The 23,295-nt window shown below is 49.8% G+C and overlaps 1 protein-coding gene across 1 annotated transcript in view; it reads left to right on the forward strand.

Moving 5' to 3' along the window:
• LOC142305823 (vomeronasal type-2 receptor 26-like) overlaps nucleotides 1–15,101 on the forward strand; it is a 269,060-nt gene extending 253,959 nt beyond the window's left edge. Inside the window, exon 5 of the mRNA XM_075347983.1 lies at nucleotides 14,055–15,101. Within this exon, the coding sequence (XP_075204098.1) occupies nucleotides 14,055–14,968 (914 nt within the window). The 3' untranslated portion in view covers nucleotides 14,969–15,101. The remainder of the gene's footprint in view (nucleotides 1–14,054) is intronic.
• The last annotated feature ends 8,194 nt before the right edge of the window (nucleotides 15,102–23,295 follow it).

Raw genomic sequence — 23,295 nt, forward strand, 5'->3', positions numbered from 1 at the left:
GCTGCAAGCTTATGCCCTCAGCACCCTCCAGTGCTGCCAGCTTGGGCCCTGAGTGTCTTCCACTGCTGCCAGCCTGTGCCCTAAGCATCCCTAGGGCCAGTATGTATGCCCCACAGGCCACCACTGTCAGTATCTAGGCTCCACAGGCCCCAGTAATGTGTATGCCCCCCCACTGACCCCAGTAATGTTTATGCCCCTAGTAATGTGTATGCCCCCCCCCCACGGACCCCAGTAATGTCTATGCCCCCTCCACTGACCCAGTAATGTTTATTCCCCTAGTAATGTGTATGCCCCCCCACGGACCCCAGTAATGTGTATGCCACCCGAGTAACATGGATGCCCCCAGTGATGTCTATGCACCCCCAGTAATATGTATACCCCCTGGTGACCCCAGTAACATATATGCCCCACCCAGTGCTTTCTATGCCCCCTGTGCTGTATTTGCCCCCAGCCATCACGCAGTGCGGCCTGCACAGCCACATACCCTGGAGGAGCTGGACGAAGACAAGCGGGGAAGGTGAGTGCGGCTGCTGCCGACTTCCCCATATTAATACCTCTAATGTGTCTGTGTGTATGATGTGTGTATGACTGTGTGTAGATTTACGTCTGTTCATGTGAATTTTGTAAATTTTTCTTCAAATATATGTGTGTACTAGCTGTACTATCGTCGGTCGGTCTGCCCCCCTCTCTTACTCACAGCTCACTGGCGTCTCGCTGCACAGCGTTCACACTGCTCCGGCGGCTTTTCCTCTTTTGAAAATGCCGGCCGCTCATTATTCCATCTCATGTTCCCTGCTTTCCCCGCCCACCAGCACCTATGATTGGTTACAGTCAGACACGCCCCCATGCTGAGTGACAGCTGTCTCACTGCAACCAATTACAGCCGCCGGTGGGCAGGTCTATATTGTGGAGTAAAATAAATAATAAAAAAAACGACGTGCGGTTCCCCCCCCCCCAATTTTGATACCAGCCAGGGTAAAGCCACACGGCTCAGGGCTGGAATTCTCAGGATGGGGAGCTCCACATTATGGGGAGCCCCCCAGCCTAACTATCAGCCAGCAGCCGCGCGGAATTGCCAAATCCATTAGATGTGCCAGTCCTGGGACTCTACTCGGCTCATCCAGAATTGACCTGGTACGATGGCAATCGGGATAATAAGGAGTTAATGGCAGCCCATAGCTGCCACTAAGTCCTAGGTTAATCATGGCAGGCGTCTCCCTGAGATACCTTCCATGATTAACCTGTAAGTTAAAGAAAATAAACATACACATCCAAAAAATCCTTTTATTTGGAATAAAAGACAAAAAAAACCCACCCTCTTTCACCACTTTATAATTCCCAAATACCCCTCCAGGTCCGACGTAATCCACATGAGGTTCCGCGACGCATCCAGCTCTGCTACATGAAGCTGACAGGAGCGGTCACAGACCAGACCGCTCTCTATCAGCTCCACGCAGCAACTGAAGTGAGCCGCATGATCAGCGATGACGTCACTCAGGTTACCCGTGGCCACCAGCTGGATCCTCCAACTGTTACAGCAAGTTGCCCGAGTGACTGAAGTGAGCAACACGATCAGCGATGACATCACAGGTGAGTTGCGGTCTCAGATGGAGGACTCCAGCTGGCCGCGGGTAACTTGAGTGATGGCACCGCTGATCGCACTGCTCACTTCAGTCACTCAGGGGATTTGCGGTCACCGGTGAGTCCTTCACCGGTTGACCGCTAACCAGGACGCGACAGACAGAGCCGCGGGGTGACAATGAAGTCGGGTGAAGTTCATCCGAGTTCATTCTCATCGCGCGACTCTGCTGTCAGCGGGCATGTAGCAGAGCTGAATTGACGGGGGAACGCACTGCCAAAAATGCATGCAAAACACATGGAAAATGCATCCAAAATGCATGCGTTTTGGATGCATTTTTTTTTTTTTACAAACAGTGTTTACATTTCTCCAGTCTGCCAGAGGGTGCATTCTTTTCCGCACTGCGCACATACCAAGCTGAGGTTACACTGGCATATCACGTGATGCGATATGCTAATGACCCTCGGCTCCTGCTGTGCTATGAGCGTGAGCCATTACACTGTGATCTGATCCTGCGATCGGATCACAGCTGAGGAAGAGAGGGAGGGATTAAGGATGTCAGGCGTTCAGTTGGGATGAGCCCTGGGCCTTGCTGTCTATTTAAAGGCGACTGGATCAGCGGACGAGAGCACCCACTGACCCCTGTGTCTCTACAATTGGAACAATCAGAACAGTAAGTCGCCCATATTCACTAATTCCTCCCATTAACCAAAAGCACAGTATTACAGATATTTTATCTAATAGAGCGGATCTGTCATGAAGTCTGCAGTTTTGTACATGGGGCAGATTTAGGGGAAAGATCTGCTTTAAAACAGAATTTTGTGGTCTAAAATATTCTAGTTTAAATGTAACACGGCCAAGTTTGCATTTATATTTTAATTTACTACTTAGAAATAAATCTCTGTATCTTTTTTAATTATTGTTTCTAAAACAATGATTGTCATTGCTGACTGGGCGTGGTTATAGGCATGGGCGTGCCCTAACTTTGTCCCTCTTTCCATTCTTTCAAAGTTGGGAGGTATGCAAGCACTGTTTGTAAACCTTTGTTCTGGTGGGGCTTCTGCTTGGTAGTGGCATAGTCTTGCTTGGGCAGCTGTTAGTAGAGGAACTTGAACTCCCAAAGCTGTTTCCAGAACACAAGCCTTCACCTTGTTTGAGGCTTTGGACCCTAATACAGCCAATAGATCCTGAATTAGGGCTGTTTTGAACTGAGTTGTTGATTGCAGACTACCAAGGGATTCTTGATCTTGCACGCAGTTATTTCCTCTGTGTCAACCTTGTCAGGGTCTTCGTCATCCTCCACGACATTCTGGGCATAACAATGGACTAAGCCCTGGATAAAATCAGACCGGCGATCAGTGATTCTGTATTCAATCTCTGAATCTGCCAAAGCTCCTGTAGTTGCAGTTTCTAATGGCAGCTAAATAATCACTCTGGTCTAGTGATGAGCGAGTACTAAAAAGCTCGGGTGCTCGAAGCTCGGGCCGAGCCTCCCAAGATACTCGTGTACTCGGCCCGAGCAACGAGCCCAATGTTATCCTATGGGAGACCCGAGTATTTTTGTGAAATGACCCCCGGCAGCATGTAGAAACCCTAAAAATGGCACAAAAGTCTCCGAAGAGTGCTCAAATGACATGGCAACAGCATGGGGAAGACCCCTTGAACCATTTATCACTCAAAAGTCACAGCTGTGAACAATTTAGTCCGCGTTTTACGCCATTTTTACGGACTCACCAGAAAACCTTCCAAAATGACACCAAAATGAATTTTCATGGCGGAAATGTTAAGGGCACATAACCAATAGTGAGATAGAGCTAATGTATGTTACTTTTTGAGATTACTACATGAAAGATTTTACGTAAAACATTGTGTGGCACTCCGATGTCCCTGAGAAGAGACGTACATAAAGGCCTCTGAGTCTAATGTGCCCATTTTGAGGAAGTGAGTCTTTGTAGTATTTTCCTTTGCCAGGGCAGTCCAAAATTGTGAGGTTCACCAATGCCCCTGCATACAGACGTGCATGATGGCCTGTAAACCTGAAGTGCCCATTGGAAGGAAGTGGGTCTATTGTAGTATAGCCCTTAGGCAGGGCAGCCAAAAATTGGGAGGCTCCACGTTGTCCCTGGATAGAGACGTGCATGAGGGCCTGTAAACCTGAAGTGCCCATTGGTAGGAAGTGGGTCTATTGTAGTATAGCCCTTAGGCAGGGCAGCCAAAAATTGGGAGGCTCCACGTTGTCCCTGGATAGAGACGTGCATGAGGGCCTGTAAACCTGAAGTGCCCATTGGAAGGAAGTGGGTCTATTGTAGTATAGCCCTTAGGCAGGGCAGCCAAAAATTGGGAGGCTCCACGTTGTCCCTGGATAGAGACGTGCATGAGGGCCTGTAAACCTGAAGTGCCCATTGGAAGGAAGTGGGTCTATTGTAGTATAGCCCTTAGGCAGGGCAGCCAAAAATTGGGAGGCTCCACGTTGTCCCTGGATAGAGACGTGCATGAGGGCCTGTAAACCTGAAGTGCCCATTGGAAGGAAGTGGGTCTATTGTAGTATAGCCCTTAGGCAGGGCAGCCAAAAATTGGGAGGCTCCACGTTGTCCCTGGATAGAGACGTGCATGAGGGCCTGTAAACCTGAAGTGCCCATTGGAAGGAAGTAGGTCTATTGTAGTATAGCCCTTAGGCAGGGCAGCCAAAAATTGGGAGGCTCCACGTTGTCCCTGGATAGAGACGTGCATGAGGGCCTCAAAACATTAAGTGTCCCTTGTCAGGAAGTGGGTCTTTTGTAGTATAGCCCTTTGGCAGGGCAGCCAAAAATTGGGAGGCTCCACGGTGTCCCTGGATAGAGACGTGCATGAGGGCCTCAAAACATTAAGTGTCCCTTGTCAGGAAGTGGGTCTTTTGTAGTATAGCCCTTTGGCAGGGCAGCCAAAAATTGGGAGCCTCCACGTTGTCCCTGGATAGAGACGTGCATGAGGGCCTGTAAACCTGAAGTGCCCATTGGAAGGAAGTGGGTCTATTGTAGTATAGCCCTTAGGCAGGGCAGCCAAAAATTGGGAGGCTCCACGTTGTCCCTGGATAGAGACGTGCATGAGGGCCTCAAAACATTAAGTGTCCCTTGTCAGGAAGTGGGTCTTTTGTAGTATAGCCCTTTGGCAGGGCAGCCAAAAATTGGGAGGCTCCACGTTGTCCCTGGATAGAGACGTGCATGAGGGCCTCAAAACATTAAGTGTCCCTTGTCAGGAAGTGGGTCTTTTGTAGTATAGCCCTTTGGCAGGGCAGCCAAAAATTGGGAGGCTCCACGTTGTCCCTGGATAGAGACGTGCATGAGGGCCTCAAAACATTAAGTGTCCCTTGTCAGGAAGTGGGTCTTTTGTAGTATAGCCCTTTGGCAGGGCAGCCAAAAATTTGGAGGCTCCACGTTGTCCCTGGATAGAGACGTGCATGGGGGCCTCAAAACATTAAGTGTCCCTTGTCAGGAAGTGGGTCTTTTGTAGTATAGCCCTTTGGCAGGGCAGCCAAAAATTGGGAGGCTCCACGTTGTCCCTGGATAGAGACGTGCATGAGGGCCTCAAAACATTAAGTGTCCCTTGTCAGGAAGTGGGTCTTTTGTAGTATAGCCCTTTGGCAGGGCAGCCAAAAATTGGGAGGCTCCACGTTGTCCCTGGATAGAGACGTGCATGAGGGCCTCAAAACATTAAGTGTCCATTGTCAGGAAGTGGGTCTTTTGTAGTATAGCCCTTAGGCAGGGCAGCCAAAAATTGGGAGGCTCCACGTTGTCCCTGGATAGAGACGTGCATGAGGGCCTCAAAACATTAAGTGTCCCTTGTCAGGAAGTGGGTCTTTTGTAGTATAGCCCTTTGGCAGGGCAGCCAAAAATTGGGAGGCTCCACGTTGTCCCTGGATAGAGACGTGCATGAGGGCCTCAAAACATTAAGTGTCCCTTGTCAGGAAGTGGGTCTTTTGTAGTATTTTCCTTTGCCAGGGCAGTCCAAAATTGTGAGGTTCACCAATGCCCCTGCATACAGACGTGCATGATGGCCTGTAAACCTGAAGTGCCCATTGGAAGGAAGTGGGTCTATTGTAGTATAGCCCTTAGGCAGGGCAGCCAAAAATTGGGAGGCTCCACGTTGTCCCTGGATAGAGACGTGCATGAGGGCCTGTAAACCTGAAGTGCCCATTGGTAGGAAGTGGGTCTATTGTAGTATAGCCCTTAGGCAGGGCAGCCAAAAATTGGGAGGCTCCACGTTGTCCCTGGATAGAGACGTGCATGAGGGCCTGTAAACCTGAAGTGCCCATTGGAAGGAAGTGGGTCTATTGTAGTATAGCCCTTAGGCAGGGCAGCCAAAAATTGGGAGGCTCCACGTTGTCCCTGGATAGAGACGTGCATGAGGGCCTGTAAACCTGAAGTGCCCATTGGAAGGAAGTGGGTCTATTGTAGTATAGCCCTTAGGCAGGGCAGCCAAAAATTGGGAGGCTCCACGTTGTCCCTGGATAGAGACGTGCATGAGGGCCTGTAAACCTGAAGTGCCCATTGGAAGGAAGTGGGTCTATTGTAGTATAGCCCTTAGGCAGGGCAGCCAAAAATTGGGAGGCTCCACGTTGTCCCTGGATAGAGACGTGCATGAGGGCCTGTAAACCTGAAGTGCCCATTGGAAGGAAGTAGGTCTATTGTAGTATAGCCCTTAGGCAGGGCAGCCAAAAATTGGGAGGCTCCACGTTGTCCGTGGATAGAGACGTGCATGAGGGCCTCAAAACATTAAGTGTCCCTTGTCAGGAAGTGGGTCTTTTGTAGTATAGCCCTTTGGCAGGGCAGCCAAAAATTGGGAGGCTCCACGTTGTCCCTGGATAGAGACGTGCATGAGGGCCTCAAAACATTAAGTGTCCCTTGTCAGGAAGTGGGTCTTTTGTAGTATAGCCCTTTGGCAGGGCAGCCAAAAATTGGGAGCCTCCACGTTGTCCCTGGATAGAGACGTGCATGAGGGCCTGTAAACCTGAAGTGCCCATTGGAAGGAAGTGGGTCTATTGTAGTATAGCCCTTAGGCAGGGCAGCCAAAAATTGGGAGGCTCCACGTTGTCCCTGGATAGAGACGTGCATGAGGGCCTCAAAACATTAAGTGTCCCTTGTCAGGAAGTGGGTCTTTTGTAGTATAGCCCTTTGGCAGGGCAGCCAAAAATTGGGAGGCTCCACGTTGTCCCTGGATAGAGACGTGCATGAGGGCCTCAAAACATTAAGTGTCCCTTGTCAGGAAGTGGGTCTTTTGTAGTATAGCCCTTTGGCAGGGCAGCCAAAAATTGGGAGGCTCCACGTTGTCCCTGGATAGAGACGTGCATGAGGGCCTCAAAACATTAAGTGTCCCTTGTCAGGAAGTGGGTCTTTTGTAGTATAGCCCTTTGGCAGGGCAGCCAAAAATTTGGAGGCTCCACGTTGTCCCTGGATAGAGACGTGCATGGGGGCCTCAAAACATTAAGTGTCCCTTGTCAGGAAGTGGGTCTTTTGTAGTATAGCCCTTTGGCAGGGCAGCCAAAAATTGGGAGGCTCCACGTTGTCCCTGGATAGAGACGTGCATGAGGGCCTCAAAACATTAAGTGTCCCTTGTCAGGAAGTGGGTCTTTTGTAGTATAGCCCTTTGGCAGGGCAGCCAAAAATTGGGAGGCTCCACGTTGTCCCTGGATAGAGACGTGCATGAGGGCCTCAAAACATTAAGTGTCCATTGTCAGGAAGTGGGTCTTTTGTAGTATAGCCCTTAGGCAGGGCAGCCAAAAATTGGGAGGCTCCACGTTGTCCCTGGATAGAGACGTGCATGAGGGCCTCAAAACATTAAGTGTCCCTTGTCAGGAAGTGGGTCTTTTGTAGTATAGCCCTTTGGCAGGGCAGCCAAAAATTGGGAGGCTCCACATTGTCCCTGGATAGAGACGTGCATGAGGGCCTCAAAACATTAAGTGTCCCTTGTCAGGAAGTGGGTCTTTTGTAGTATAGCCCTTTGGCAGGGCAGCCAAAAATTGGGAGGCTCCACGTTGTCCCTGGATAGAGACGTGCATGAGGGCCTCAAAACATTAAGTGTCCCTTGTCAGGAAGTGGGTCTTTTGTAGTATAGCCCTTTGGCAGGGCAGCCAAAAATTGGGAGGCTCCACGTTGTCCCTGGATAGAGACGTGCATGAGGGCCTCAAAACATTGTTCCCATTGCAAAGGAGCTGGTCTCCTGTCGTTGTAATGTCCATTCTGCAAAGAATGGGTGAAAAAATTTACCACTGGGGGTATACCTGAAACAAAGGCCTAACTCTTGTAACGGTCATCATGGTGGCGCATGAGGAGAAGGAGGAGCAGTCCAGCGATTATCCAAAGTCCAGAAGTGTGTACCCATGGGTGACTGGAGGTACATGGCAAATTCCCGTTACAAACTTTAAATTCCGCTCTCATTTGCTGGTGGTGTGGTGAAGTCTGGCCCAATCCAACCCTTGTTCATCTTGATCAGAGTCAGCCTGTCAGCATTTTCAGTTGACAGGCGGGTGTGTTTATCTGTAATGATTCCACCTGCGGCACTAAAAACACGCTCTGACAAAACGCTAGCGGCAGGGCAGGCCAGGACTTCCAAGGCGTAGAGAGCCAATTCATGCCACGTGTCCACCTTGGATACCCAATAATTGTAAGGCACAGAGGAATGTCGGAGTACAGTTGTTCGATCTGCAAGGTACTCCTTGAGCATCTGGGCAAACTTAGGATTTCTTGTGGCACTACCCCGCACCTCAGGGGCTGTGGTACGTGAGGGGCTGAGAAAACTGTCCCACATCTTAAAGACTGTTCCCCTACCTCTGGCGGATTGGACTTGTGCCTCTCTCGGCTGTACGCCTTGGTTGTCCACTGATTCCTGACCTATGCCGCTAGCGTTTTGTGAGGGGAATGCTTTGCCTACTTCCGTGACTATGGCCTTCCGGAACTGCTGCATTTTGGTTGACCTCTCCGCCTCGGGAATAAGAGACATAAAGTTCTCCTTGTAGCGTGGGTCTAACAGTGTTACCAACCAGTAATGATTGTCGGCCAAGATGTTCTTAACGTGAGGGTCACGAGACAGGCAGCTTACCATAAAGTCAGCCATGTGCGCCAGACTCTTAACAGCCAGGACTTCAGTAGCCTGACCAACACGTTGACTGAACATGCTGTCCTCCTCCTCCTCCTCCTCCTCCTCCTCATCTACCCTGTCCTCTGGCCAGCCACGCTGAACCGAGGATATGACTGGTGTGCATGTCATATCCTCAATTTGGCGGGAGATTTGCTCCATGTCTTCATCCTCCTCCTCGTCATAGTCCTCCACTGCACGTTGTGATGAGACGAGGCTGGGCTGTGTGTTATCACCCACACCCACTACTGTTTCTTGCTGCAACTCATCGCGCTCCGCCTGCAATGCATCATGTTTGGTTTTGAGCAGAGACCGTTTTAGAAGGCAGAGTAGCGGTATGGTGACGCTAATAATGGCGTCATCACCACTCACCATCTTGGTGGAGTCCTCAAAGTTTTGGAGGATGGTACATAGGTCGGACATCCATCTCCACTCCTCAGGTGTTATGTGTGGAGTTTGACCCATTTCCCGACGGTTTAGGTGATGCAGGTACTCAACAACTGCCCTCTTCTGCTCACATATCCTGACCAACATGTGCAGAGTTGAATTCCAACGCGTGGGGACATCACACACCAGTCTGTGAGCCGGAAGATGCAAACTGCGCTGAAAGCCGGCAAGGCCGGCTGAAGCAGTAGGTGACTTTCGAAAATGTGCAGACAGGCGGCGAACTTTTACCAGCAGATCAGACAGCTCTGGGTATGACTTTAGAAACCGCTGAACCACGAGGTTGAGCACATGGGCCACGCATGGAACATGTGTCAGCTGGCCTCGCCTCAAAGCCGCCACCAGGTTCCGGCCATTGTCACACACGACCTTTCCTGGCTTTAGGTTCAGAGGTGTGAGCCAGTGATCTGCCTGCTGTTTCAGAGCTGTCCACACATCTTCTGCATTGTGGGGTTTTTCACCTATGCAGATTAGCTTCAGCACAGCCTGTTGCCGCTTCGCCGAGGCAGTGCTGCAGTGCTTCCAGCTTGGGACTGGTGTGGAGGGTACAGTGGATGAGGATGTGCAGGAGGAAGAGGAGGCTGAAGAGCATGACATTCCGGAGCTGTAGAGTGTGGGTGAAACACTGACTGAGGTAGGGCCTGCAAACCTTGGTGTGGGAAGGACGTGTTCCGTCCCTCGCTCAGACTGGGTCCCAGCTTCCACAATATTAACCCAGTGTGCCGTCAACGAGATGTAGCGGCCTTGCCCACAAGCACTTGTCCACGTGTCTGTGGTTAGGTGGACTTTGGGTGAAACAGCGTTGTTCAGGGCACGTGTGATGTTTTGTGACACGTGGTTATGCAACGCGGGGACGGCACACCGGGAGAAATAGTGGCGGCTGGGGACCGAGTAACGTGGGACAGCTGCCGCCATCAGGTCGCGGAATGCTTCTGTCTCCACCAGCCTAAAAGGCAACATTTCCAGCGCAAGCAGTCGCGAAATGTTAGCATTTAGAACTGTGGCATGTGGGGTGTTGGCAGTGTATTTGCGCCTGCGTTCAAAGGTTTGCTGAATGGATAACTGAACGCTGCGCTGGGACAAGGACGTGCTTGATGATGGTGTTATTTCTGCGTAGGCAACTGCAGGTGCAGGACCGGAGGAGGCTTGTTCGCAGGCAGCATGGACAGGGGATTGGCTCGCATGCACAACCAGCGAAGATGTAGCAGTGACATTAGCAAGCACTGCTCCTCGACTCTGTTGTACTTCCCACAAAGTCGGGTGCTTGGCTGACATGTGCCTGATCATGCTGGTGGTGGTCAGGCTGCTAGTTTTGGTACCCCTGCTGATGCTGGCACGGCAGGTGTTGCAAATGGCCTTTTTAGAATCATCTGGATCCAACTTAAAAAACTGCCAGACTCGGGAAGACCTAACATTTGTACAGGCACCTTGTGTCGTGTTGTTGTTCCGGGGAACGGTTGCCTGACTTCTGCCTGGAGCCACCACCCTGCTTCTTACTGCCTGTTGGGATGCTATGCCTCCCTCCCCCTGTGCACTGCTGTCCTCGCTCTGCATATCCTCCTGCCAGGTTGGGTCAGTTACTGGATCATCCACCACGTCGTCTTCCTCTTCCGCACCCTGCTCCTCCTCCTGACGTCCTGACAATTGTGTCTCATCATCGTCCACCCCTTGTTGAGACACGTTGCCAACTTCGTGAGAACGTGGCTGCTCAAATATTTGGCCATCTGTACATACGATCTCCTCATGACCCACTTCAACATGAGCTGGCGAGAGGCCAGAATGTGCGAATGGAAACGTGAACAGCTCTTCCGAGTGTCCAAGTGTGGGATCATTAATGTCCGAGGACGTGTACTCAGCCTTGTGGTAGGAAGGAGGATCAGGTTCTGAAATGTGCGGTGCACTATCACGGCTACTGACACTTGACCGTGTGGAAGACAGAGTGTTTGTGGTGGTGCCAATCTGACTGGAAGCATTATCCGCTATCCAACTAACAACCTGTTGACACTGGTCTTGGTTCAAGAGCGGTGTACTGCTGCGGTCCCCAAGAATTTGGGACAGGACGTGCGAGCGACTAGATGTGGCCCTTTGTTGTGGCAAAATTAGAGCTTGCCCACGACCTCGGCCTCTGGCTGCACCACCATCACGTCCACTTCCTTGTTCCTTGCCAACGCCCTTGCGCATTTTGCAATGCTGTGCTGACGTGTATTCACTAGACTTGGGCGTTATATCAAAGTTTGTGCAAATCGTGCACCTGTACGCTGCCACCGACAGGCACACACGTGCGGTTTTTAAATGCAAGCACGGACGCACTAAGAATCTAACACAGGTTTTAGGAGAAAAAATTAATGACGAGAACTCTGACACTATCAGCCACTGCTGACTGACGTGTATTATACACTACACTTGTGCGTTATATAATAGTTTGGTAAAAACGCACACAAGTGCACCTGTACGCTGCCACCGACAGGCACACACGTGCGGTTTTTAAATGCAAGCACGGACGCACTAAGAACCTAACAGGTTTTTAGGAGCGACAATTGCTGAGAAGTCTGACACTATCAGGACTGTTTTAGACTGTGTACACCAGCCCCAGATATGATGAAGGCTGGTATACGGTCACCACTAGGAATGGCTATATACCCTGCCTGCCTGCCTGCCTGCCTGCCTGTATACTGCTACAATAGTCCTGACAAGGACTCTTTTGGTCACTAGCCTGTATTCCAACCTGGCTATACCCTGCCTGTATACAGCAACAATAGTCCTGAGAAGGACTCTGCTACTGTACTCCGACCTGGCTATACCCTGCCTGCCTGTTTACAACTAGAATAGTCCTGAGAAGGACTTTTGGTCACACTGTTTGCAGCCCTGCTACGGAAATAGCTATAAAGGGCCACAAACCTTTCCCTGAAGCAGCGACACTCTCCCTGCACTGACTGTCTGGATAGCTGTGAGCAGAGCACAGCGCGCCGGCCGGTATAAAGGCTCGGTCACGCTGTGCAGGCCGGCCAATCACTGCAATTCCACAACTAACAGGGCTGTGGCATTGCAGTGGTCTGCCAGCCAATCCCTGCATGAGGGCTGGCTCTCAAAAGAGCGCCAACATGCAGAAATGAAGACCACGAGTACAGCACGAGTATCGCGAGATTACTCGGTCCCCGCCGAGTAGACCGAGTACAGTGATACTCGTGCGAGTACCGAGTAGTAACAAGCATGCTCGCTCATCACTACTCTGGTCCTCTTCCCAAGGCCACGCTGGTGGAGTTGGACATAGTGGCATTTGAAACCTGTGTGCCTCATTTATAGTATGCTGGGTATGGATATATACTTCCCTAGCTGTGGAGCCCTTGAATGGTGTCTACAAATAAGTCCCATGCGAATCCCTTGGATCAGCCAGGCTGAGTAATATCCCACACAAGATAGCACAAGCAACAGAGTCTCACTCTTATGCTGGCTTGACAGAGAATAGAATCTTTGTGACTTTAAGACTTCCTTCCAGCCAGCAGCAACCCTCTTTTAGTGGGCGCCTACTGAGAGGATATAGCGGTAAGCTTAGGAAACTGACAGAGCACAGCAACATATATAGTGAGGCAATTGAGTTGTCCCAACCTGAGTTCTTCAAGCGAACTTGTGGTCTTAAAGTTGAGCAGTTAGGCTATGTGCGCACGTTGCGTACTAGCCCAGCAACGTAAACCATGCGCTTCAGAGCGCAGCTGAAAAGCTCCGTTCTGAAGCGCATGGTGCCGGCGAGAACGTGCGCTCTGCCTGCAGCTCCTGCCATAGACAGAGCAGGAGCTGCCGGCAAAGCGCACGGAAGAAGTGACATGTCACTTCTTTTTGCGCAGCGCTTCGGCAGTAGCCGAAGCGCTGCGCTCTAAAACGCCATGTGCGCACGGCCCCTGCACAATCTCCATAGACTGTGCAGGGGACGCAGGACGCATGTAGTTACGCTGCGCTACAAAGCGCAGCGTAACTGCATGAATTTACGCAACGTGCGCACATAGCCTTAAGCAGTTCTGTGATCCTCCAGCTGCAACCATGGATCTTAGGCTGAATTCCTGTAGGATGTATCATTTTTGATGCAGTTCTATGATCCTCTATCTGGAACCGTGGGTCCTAGAATAAAGTCCTGTAAAATATGATTCTGGTGAAAGAGCGAAGCATTCCGACTGCATAATTTTCCTCTGAATTAATTAGTCAAATGGTTTAGGTAATCCATATTTAACAAACAATCCACATTTAACAGACAATAGGGCTCTAGTCAGTCTGCCAGGAAACAATGGCTAAAGGCCCAGTCACACACAACGACTTACCAGCGATCCCGAAAACGATGTGACTTGATCGCTGGTAAGTCGCTGGGAGGTCGCTGGTGAGATGTTACACAGTCAGACCTTATCAACAATGCAGGAACAATACAGGTCGCAGTAGCGACCTGTATAACGATCTCAGCAGTCACTGTGACCCTGTCACACAGTGTCAAACACAGCGATGTGTCCAGCCCAGCAGGACATCGCCTTTGAAGAAAATGGCCTGGACCATTCTGCGACGACTAGCGATCTCACAGCAGGGGCCTGATCGCTGGTAGATGTCACACATAACGAGATCGCTAACGGGATCGCTACTGCGTCACAGAAACCGTGACTCAGCAGCGATCTTGCTAGTGATCTCGTTATGTGTGACGGTACCTTACTTGTCCTAAATTATCGAACAAAGGAACAATACGTCTGGCCTAATTAAGAACAATCCACCCCCCCCTCCCCACACAAGTGGCCAGATGCTGATTTGTCACACATCTACTAGTTAGCACTATAGGACAATCATCAGTAACCTGTGGATAATGATGCAGAGAATAGATACATAATAGATAAATAAATAGATAATTTTTACTGTAATATATGTAATATTTTATGAAATTTCCTTACAGATGCTGACAAATGCATTAAATGCCAAAGTGATGAATGGCCAAATGAGAAGAGTGACCGATGTCTACCCAAAGTGATGGACTTCATCTCTTACCAGAAGGACCCCATTGCTTCTGTATTTTCCGGTGTGTCACTCTTCGGAAGTCTTGTGACCGGCTTCATATTTACAATATTTATTTCCTACCGGGACACTCCTATTGTTAGAGCTAATAACCGGAACCTGAGTTATCTCCTCCTGGTCTCCATCTTCCTCAGCTTCCTCTCAGGCTTCTTGTTTCTTGGTCGTCCCACTGATGTAACTTGTAGATTACGTGAGACCAGTTTTGGGATTTTCTTCTCAGTCGCCATCTCGTCACTTCTCGCCAAGACCATCATGGTTTGTGTGGCTTTTAAGTCCACCAAGCCCGGAAGCCCCTGGAGAAGATGGCTGAGTGTGAAACTGCCCTATACCATAGTGTTGTTGTGTTCGTCCCTTCAGGTTTTGATCTGTGCTATCTGGTTGTCTATTTCTTCCCCATTTCAGGACCTGGACACTGAGTCTTATCCTGGGACAATCATCATTCAGTGTAATGAAGGCTCAGATCTCTGGTTCTGCTCCATGTTGGGTTATCTGGGGCTCCTGGCGGCTGTCAGCTTTGTTCTGGCTTTCATGGTGAGGACATTACCGGACAGTTTTAATGAGGCCAAGTACATCACCTTCAGCATGCTGGTGTTCATCAGTGTCTGGATCGCCATGATCCCGGCTTATCTGAGCACAAGAGGGAAGTCCATGGTGGCTGTGGAGATATTTGCAGTCATGGCTTCCAGTGCTGGGCTCCTGGGTTGTGTGTTTTTCCCAAAATGTTTTATCATTTTATTTAGATCTGAAAGGAATAGAAAAACTGATCTGCTCCGGAAAAGTAATGAAAGACTGTGAGATATTAGCCCTGTGGTGATAGTGACTGATTCTGTGCATTAGAGGAGGCCATATTACAGTAGAGCTTCTCTATCGGCTCGTGTATGAAGGAAACATATAAAAATGTAACAAATACATGTAATATCTCCGGTTATCAGTGCAATTATTAGAATAACACATATTTATAAAGGAATCAATATGAATAAATAAAAAAGCTGCTTCTTGTAAGGACATTATTCCAGGCTCCAGATCTATGCAGAGGGGGAAACTGTGCAATGGGTTTTATCTGAGGAAATAGAAATGATCATATGTGCTCATCTCGGTGGGAATAAGGACTATAAATGACCGCAGCTGCAGAGCCACAGTGAGACAGTAGGGCTCAATTAAGGTTTAGGGGGGGCTGGAACATGCAAACAAAGTAGGGAGATGAGTAGGGATGGGCGATCTTGAACTGTAAAGATCGGGGATCGTACGATCACATAGTGATTGTGTACACTAGCCCAATCATAAGCTTTCCAGAGACGCTCGTGTTTCAGATCGGGTCCTGGGGCTGTAAAAAAAGCACATTATTAAAAAACATTATGATTAGGAATGAGCGGATGTATCTGACACTATTCGGTATCAGACGGATAATGGGGTATCCGAGACATCCGATAGCCGGCGGCTAATTGAACATCGGCTCCGGTACTTTCATTTTCGTTTCTGACTTCTTGGCGCCTTTTCCAGCCAATGAACACATCTGACGTTGCTTGCCCTCACAGTAACGCTGCAGCCATCTTTGTTGTGGTGTTACTGTGATTGGCTTGGCCGCACAGCGTCATAGGGGCCATATAAGGCTGCCGCCATTTCGTGACCATGCAGTCATTCCAGAGCTGGCAGTGTACATACACTGTGGTGTGTGAGAGAGAGCGTTTATACAGCCAACTAATAGTCCTTGTAAGGGCTGAAGATAGTGTGCATTAGCTCGTATCAGCTGTGACAATCATAGAACAAGGTTTGGGGAGGGAGAGTGCTGTGCGTTCTATGAGAAAGCGTTCCTGCTAGAAAATCCAAAATAGTCCTTGTAAGGGCTGAAGAGTGCATTAGCTAGTATCAGCTGTGTAAATCGTAGAAACAGCTATAGGGACAGAGTTAGTACATTGCTTATTAGTTGAGAGCCGTTGCTGTTTCCAACCGCCCCAAAAAAAAAAATCCTCTTATTAGTGCTGCATATGGTCTGTTACTGCAGTGTGTAATATAGGGCTAGATTATTCACAGACAGGGAGAGATTCACAGTTGTCCTGACATCTACTACTAAATCAGCAATCTCAGCACTGCTACATCCCTTGCGTCTGTTATACTAGGAATAGATATTACAACTTGCAAAAAAAGTCCCAAAATTGTAAAAACAACGGGTTCAGGTGTAGTGTAGTGCCTGTCAGCCACCATCTCAATTCATACCAGCATAGCTGCGTCCTTGTGTTGGCTTCATAGCGTACATAAACTCCATAGTACCCTACTGCTAAAAAAAATAGTGTAAAGGCCACTTTACACACAGAGATAAATTTGCGGCAGATCTGTGGTTGCAGTGAAATTGTGGAAAATCAGTGGCAGGTTTGTGGCTGTGTACAAATGGAACAATATGTCCATGATTTCACTGCAACCACAGATCTGCCAAAGATTTATCTCTGTGTGTAAAGTGGCCTTAAGTTTAAAAAAAAAAATTGCTGTCACAGCCTGTAGTTCTGCCTGAAGCCAAATACCATAATAGATAGCATCCTGGTACCGGCTTCATATCTTACACAATTTAGATAGTGGCCTGCTGCAACTAACACACAATCTGAGTGTTCCTTAATTTTTAGTAATACTCTGTCAGTGGCACAACGTCTGCCTGAAGGCCATAATTGTGGTGGCTTCATTTCTTACACAACTTAGATAGTGACCTGCTGCAACTAAGGCCTCTGTCACACGTTTGTGCCTCCAATACATGTTTGACAGTTTTCTCACATACCGGAGACACGTACACACGTGGACCTTTGTTTTCTTAATGGTTTGGACACACGTATTTTGGAACGGAACGTGTGTCCGTTCCGTACTTACATGTGTCCGTGTGTTCCTCATGCCGACATGTCCGTGTTTCTCCAGTATCACGGGTGTCACGCAGCCCGCACCCGTACCACACAAATGTAGTATGGATGCGGTCCCGTGTGACACGCGCCGGAGAAACACGTGTCATTATTTTAAATAAAAAAAACCACATACTCACCTCCATAAGCCCTGCAGAATCTTCCGCTGCAAACCGTTGCTGGTGACCGCCGCTCGTTATGAGCGTGTTAAGGAGAGGTGGGCGTGATGTTACGGGAGCTAATCTCCGCCCCTCCGCTCGACCGGAAGCAGCATCAGCGGGGAGTGGGCGGGGCTGGAGCCGAAGATCAGTACCCTGGAAAGCAGCAAGGACCACGTGAGTATTTAAATTACCGGTTCTCCATGTGTTATCGCGGATAACACACAGAGAACACACGTGGCCCGCATGTACCGGAGACACGTACTTTCCAAACGCAACACGCAGAGAAAATACGTGTCTCGCGGCACGTGCATGATTTTCAAGTATGTGTGGCAGAGGCCTAACACAGTCTGTGAGTTCCTTAATTTTTAGTAATACTCTGTCAATGGCACAACGTCTGCCTGAAGGCCAGTGTTACCTTCTTATCAACAAAGTAGCATAATTGTGGTGGCTTCATATCTTACACAACTTAGATAGTGGCCTGCTGCAACTAACACACAGTCTGAGTGTTCCCCAATTTTTATTAATAATTTATTTATTTTTATTAATGATTGATTATTATAAATCAAGTAATCAAACTAAAAACAATGGGAAAAAGAGGGGGTAAGGGCCGTGGACGAAGTGGTAGTGACAGTGGTGGTCGCCCAAGCAGTGTGATCGAGCCAAAGAAAAAGGTTCCTGCTTTATCTACCTCTGCCTTCCTATCCCAATTTTCTTCTCCACGTGGGAAAGCTTGCGCTTTTGCTCTTGCACCCTGAACAGTACGAACAGGTAATGAGTTGGCTAGCAGAAAATGCCTCCAGGTACTTGTCGAGTAGCAAATCTCAAGGGTCCACACAGACAGACTTGAGTAGCCCAGATACTAAATAGGATAACTGAAGTGAGCACTAATATATATTATGAGTGCAAGCCAAAAAAATACATAGTACATAAGGATAAGGCTGCACATCAAAGTTAGATAATAGTATAAAGCTATAAGCATACCGAAAAACATTGAAGCATACAATGAAAAATGCCACTTGCTAACTTTAAAGTGTGAATAATGAAATGCATACCTGCCATGAATATTAGGAAAAGGAGATATTTAGCAATCGCATTGATCAATGTAACAGAGCCCCAAAACCTCATCAAGGTATATCTCTATATTGGGGTCCCTAGCTCTGTGACCCTAACTGTGTGTCATCTCATTGCAATTAAAAACTGCTGTGGGTGGAGAGGGGTAACTAAGGACTTTCTTATATAGGAGATGGAAAAAACATGGCCGAAAGGGGCGGAGCTGTGTTCACATTCAGAAACAAACTTCATAATACTAAATAGGATAACTGAAGTGAGCACTAATATATATTATGAGTGCAAGCCAAAAAAATATATAGTACATAAGGATAAGGTTGCACATCAAAGTTATGATAAGATAGTGGCCTGCTGCAACTAACACACAGTCTGAGTGTTCCCCAATTTTTATTAATAATTTATTTATTTTTATTAATACTTGATTATTAATAATCAAGTAATCAAACTAAAAAAAAATGGGAAAAAGAGGGGGTAAGGGCCGTGGACGAAGTGGTAGTGACAGTGGTGGTCGCCCAAGCAGTGTGATCGAGCCAAAGAAAAAGGTTACTGCTTTATCTACCTCTTCCTTCTTATCCCAATTTTCTTCTCCACGTGGGAAAGCATTCTTGCGCCCTGAACACTGCGAACAGGTCATGAGTTGGCTAGCAGAAAATGCCTCCAGGTACTTGTCGAGTAGCAAATCCCAAGGGTCCACACATACAGGCTTGAGTAGCCCAGAGGCTAGGCCATCGAATACTCTGCGTGGTCCTCCTTCCTCACAACATCAATATTCTAAGGAAACATATGACCCCAAAGCAGCTTACTCTGAGGAACTGTTTACAGGACCCTTTGAGCTTTCTTGCCTCTCACCGTGCAACACCACCAATCAAGTTGAGGCCGCAGGTGAGGCCGAGGTGTGAAGTGATGCACAGATCTTTGAGCACCCAAGGCCAGAAGAAAGCCGTGTTGTTTGCCGTGATATGCTGGGAAATCAGGTGGAAGTGTTGGAGGATGATGAGACACAGTTGCCCTCAGGTCAGCCTCAAACCTCCATTCCCGAAGATATTGACCTTCAGGAATTTGAAGACGACCTGGTCGATGATGAGGTGACTGATCCAACTTGGATGAGTGGCATGGATTGCCAGAGCAGAAGTGCAGAGGAGCATGTGCCCATAGTCCGCAAAAAGACTGTAAGATATAGGGTTTCGACCACTACTAGAGGTCAACCAACTGTGCACATGACACCAGCACTTGTGACATCTCAGAGTCCAAGGTTTTGTGCCCCACCTGTGGCATCTCAGAGTCCAAGGGTCCATGCACCACCTGTTGCATCTCAGAGTCCAAGTGTTCGTACTTCGATTGTGTGGAGTTTTTTTCCAAGAGTCCTTCGGACCAAATGGTTGCCATTTTGTCAAATGTGTCAGACTAAGATTAGCAAAGGCAGAAATACTTCCAGCTTGGGCACCTCTAGCATGAGAAACCATATGTTAGCCAAGCACACCACTAGGTGGTTGACAGCTCTATGTAAAAAACACAATTTCCAGACTCCAAACACTGACACTTCCCCTGGGCTGCCTGCTTCCCAAACTGATATGCAAGAAGGTGGCGCTGATGCTCCCTTCTACCAACATGATGTTGGCCAAAGTCAATCACCAACGACCACATCCACTTAGGTGTCCCAGCGTTCTGTTCAGTTTTCCATACCACAGACCTTCGAAAAGAAGCGAAAATACCCCCTTATGCACCCAAGGGCAGAAACCATAACTGTACACATTGCACGATTGATAGCCCTTGAGATGTTGCCATATCGGCTTGTGGGAACAGAGGCTTTCTGCGACCTTTTGCCGGTGTTAGCTCATCGGTACTCTGTGCCTAGCTGCCACTATTTTTCTCATTCGGCCATCCCCACGCTCCACAATCACTTATCCGTAAACATCAAACGGGCTCTCACCAACGCCATAATAGGGAAAATCCACATAACCACAGACACGTGGACAAGCGGAAGTTGACAGGGACGCTGCAACTCACTGACGGCACACTGGGTGAACCTGGTTGTGGCTGGTACAGAGTCTGAGCCGACAACATCCCATATAATTCCCAAACCCAGAATAGCGAGCCCCGCTTCAATCACAGTTTCAGTAGCCTCCTACACAGCAACAACTCCCTCCTCCTCCTACTCTTCATCTGGCTCCTGCACATGCTCCTCAATATCCGCCGGGGTCCAACCGTCAACATCATTCCCCAGCTGGGATCTCTGCAGCACTGCCTCGGCTATGCGGCTTCACGCTCTACTGAAGGCCCTGCAGCCTCCAGAGGCTCCTGACTCCCCACTCCCAGCTCGGCAAGTGGATGCATCTGTCGCGGGCGGGGAGGACGCCGCTGCGCTGCGCTCGCTAACGCTCGGGTCCGGCGCTGCTGCGATGGCTGCTCGGTGGCTCGAGCGGTGGGCCGGATCCGGGGACTCGAGCGGCGCTCCTCGCCCGTGAGTGAAAGGGGGTAGTTTGGTTTGGGGATTTGGTCCGTGACGCCACCCACGGGTGAAGTTGGACACCACCGCTGCTGGTGACGGGGATCCCGGGAGCGATGGTAGGGAGCAGCTGGGATGTTGTTCCCCCCTCCGTGGGTAGGGGGTTGGTGGTCCCGGGGCCCAGTGAGGTGACGGGGAGGCAGGGTTGGCAAGGTGCAGGGTCGCCTGGACTGAGCAGCGCGGTGCCGGACGGCACGGTTGTACTCACTCAGCCACAAATGTACGCAAAGTCTCTGGTAAACCAAACAGCTGGATGGACGGGTCCCGCAGCCGGCTGCTGTGACTTCTCCCGGACGGTTGGTGGTGGCTAGCTTTCCCTGCACCTTTTGTGTATGTTCGGTCCCGATGGATTCCCACCGGTAACCCGCTCCCCAGCGTGTATATGTGCCGGAGGAGCCCTTTTGCCCACAGGCTCTGGCCCATGGAACTCTAGCTGTGGCGGTAGCTGTATTTCCTTTTGCTGGTTGGACGGTTGCCTTCAATCGGATTTTGGCTGTTAGGAAACCCATGGGGTTCCGGTCACTGACGGATTTGACCTCTAATCGTGACTCCAAGCCTGGTCGGGGTCCGCAGGCCCTGCCTGTGTGTGCTGGCTTCACTTCGCTCCCCGGTTCGGTACCGGCGGGCCACCGCCCGTCCCCGGTCCTACGGTTCCGCGTTGATCTGCCTCTCCTGCAGATGACCACCACCGTCTGCCAACCTTGCTCTTGGTGCCCGGGCCACACACCCGGACACGGTTAGTTTACTCCTCACTTCTCTCTCCTCTCTCTTCCACTTCCCTAACTGTTCTGACCTCCTTTTCCCGCCTCCAGGACTGTGAACTCCTCAGTGGGTGGGGCCAACTGCCTGGCTCCACCCCACCTGGTGTGGACATCAGCCCCTGGAGGGAGGCAACAAGGATTTTGTGTCTGGCTGATGTGCCTGTCTCAGGGTGGGGGTGTGTGTTGTAGTACCTGTGACGACCTGGCTAGTCCAGGGCGCCACACATCCCCGTTACAAGTGAGGACACATGCATTAACTCTGCCTGAACCAGCCCTAACAACAACGTCCGGGACTGGAATCAGTGACTTGTCTATCCAAGTACAGCAGCTGACCAGAGATGTCGCCCGGATCCTGGAGGCCATGTAGCTAAAGTCCAAGACCACGTCGTCAAGGGAGATCCAATTTGCCGACTGCCCAGAGGATATTCCATGGATGAGGAAGCGCACCTCAGCATACAAAGGATGGAGCAGCGACCGGTACAGCCCACCTTTGCAGCAAAACCGGCCACTATGCAAAAACATGTCCTTTAAACGGGCAGCCCCTGGGGCCAAGGGCAAATCCCCAGGAATAAATTGCCAAGGCCCAGCAGATTGGAGAGAGCAGTATGTAGGGGGACGGGACATCGTTTCTATTACCCTGGAAGGGATCCTGACCTCTGCACTCCTTGACACCGGCTCTCAGGTAACAACTATTTTTTATGTACTATATAAGAAGTTCCTGTTGGATGACGACTTGACCCCAGCAGATGACGGCCTGACTATCAATGCTGTCAACGGGTTACCTGTGACTCAAATTGGGTTCAAGGAAGTGACCATTAAAGTGGGCCGCGTAGAGTTAGCCCGGAAAGGGCTTATTGTAGTCCAAAATGACCCTAGCGATCAGAACCCGAAGATCATTTTGGGAACCAATGTGATAGAGAATTGCATGAGTGAAGTGTTGTTTTTGCTTCAAACGCTGTCTGAGACTGTAGGAGCAGGGCGACAGAGGGTCCTGCAATGTGAGATCCGAGCCCTCCTGCAGTGGCAACAGGTAAATCTCTCTGGAAGTGAGATAGGTGGTGTACGGGTAATGGATGCGGCTCCTCTAGTGGTGCTGTGACGTCCTGGCAAAACCAGGAAGTCACACAGGTTAGGCCCCCGCATAACACCGCTCCCACACAGGGTTAAACTAGCCGACAAAATCCTAGTCACCCCCTCAGGGAAGGACAGGCACACCAGTGGGCGGGACCAGGTGAAAGGAAAAAGCCCACCTAGGGGTCTGGAGAGCCCAGGGCGGGAAAACAGTGAGTCGAGTGGAGTTCAAATCTAAAAGTCAGTGAAGTGAAGTTGAGGAGTGAGGTGCAGCTGACAGGTGTCGAGTCAGTGCGCTGACACATTTGTGCCTCCCCTGTGCCAGCAGCCGTGCTGCTCGGATCCGGATCTGTGGTATGGATCGAGGGACACCACCGGACCCGGGGGTCACACAGACACATCGAATAAAAAGGGGACGTATTTGTACGGGGATGGTTGAGAAACTGTCTGTAACGCCACCCACGGTGTGTGGTGAGATGCAGCACCACCGCTGCTGTTGTGGAGCTCCCGGGGGCGATGGGTTGGCAGCTGGATGTTAACCCCTCCGTGGGTAGGGATGGATGCCCCGGGGGCCTAATGTCTCTGTGCAGGGAATGATTACGGCAGGGACCGGCGCACCCGGTCAGGCGGGGGACATTACTCACTGTCGATTAAAATAAACGAGGCCTCTGGTAAA

The sequence above is a fragment of the Anomaloglossus baeobatrachus genome, chromosome 1 (assembly GCF_048569485.1).
Source record: "Anomaloglossus baeobatrachus isolate aAnoBae1 chromosome 1, aAnoBae1.hap1, whole genome shotgun sequence".
Lineage (NCBI taxonomy): Eukaryota > Metazoa > Chordata > Amphibia > Anura > Aromobatidae > Anomaloglossus > Anomaloglossus baeobatrachus.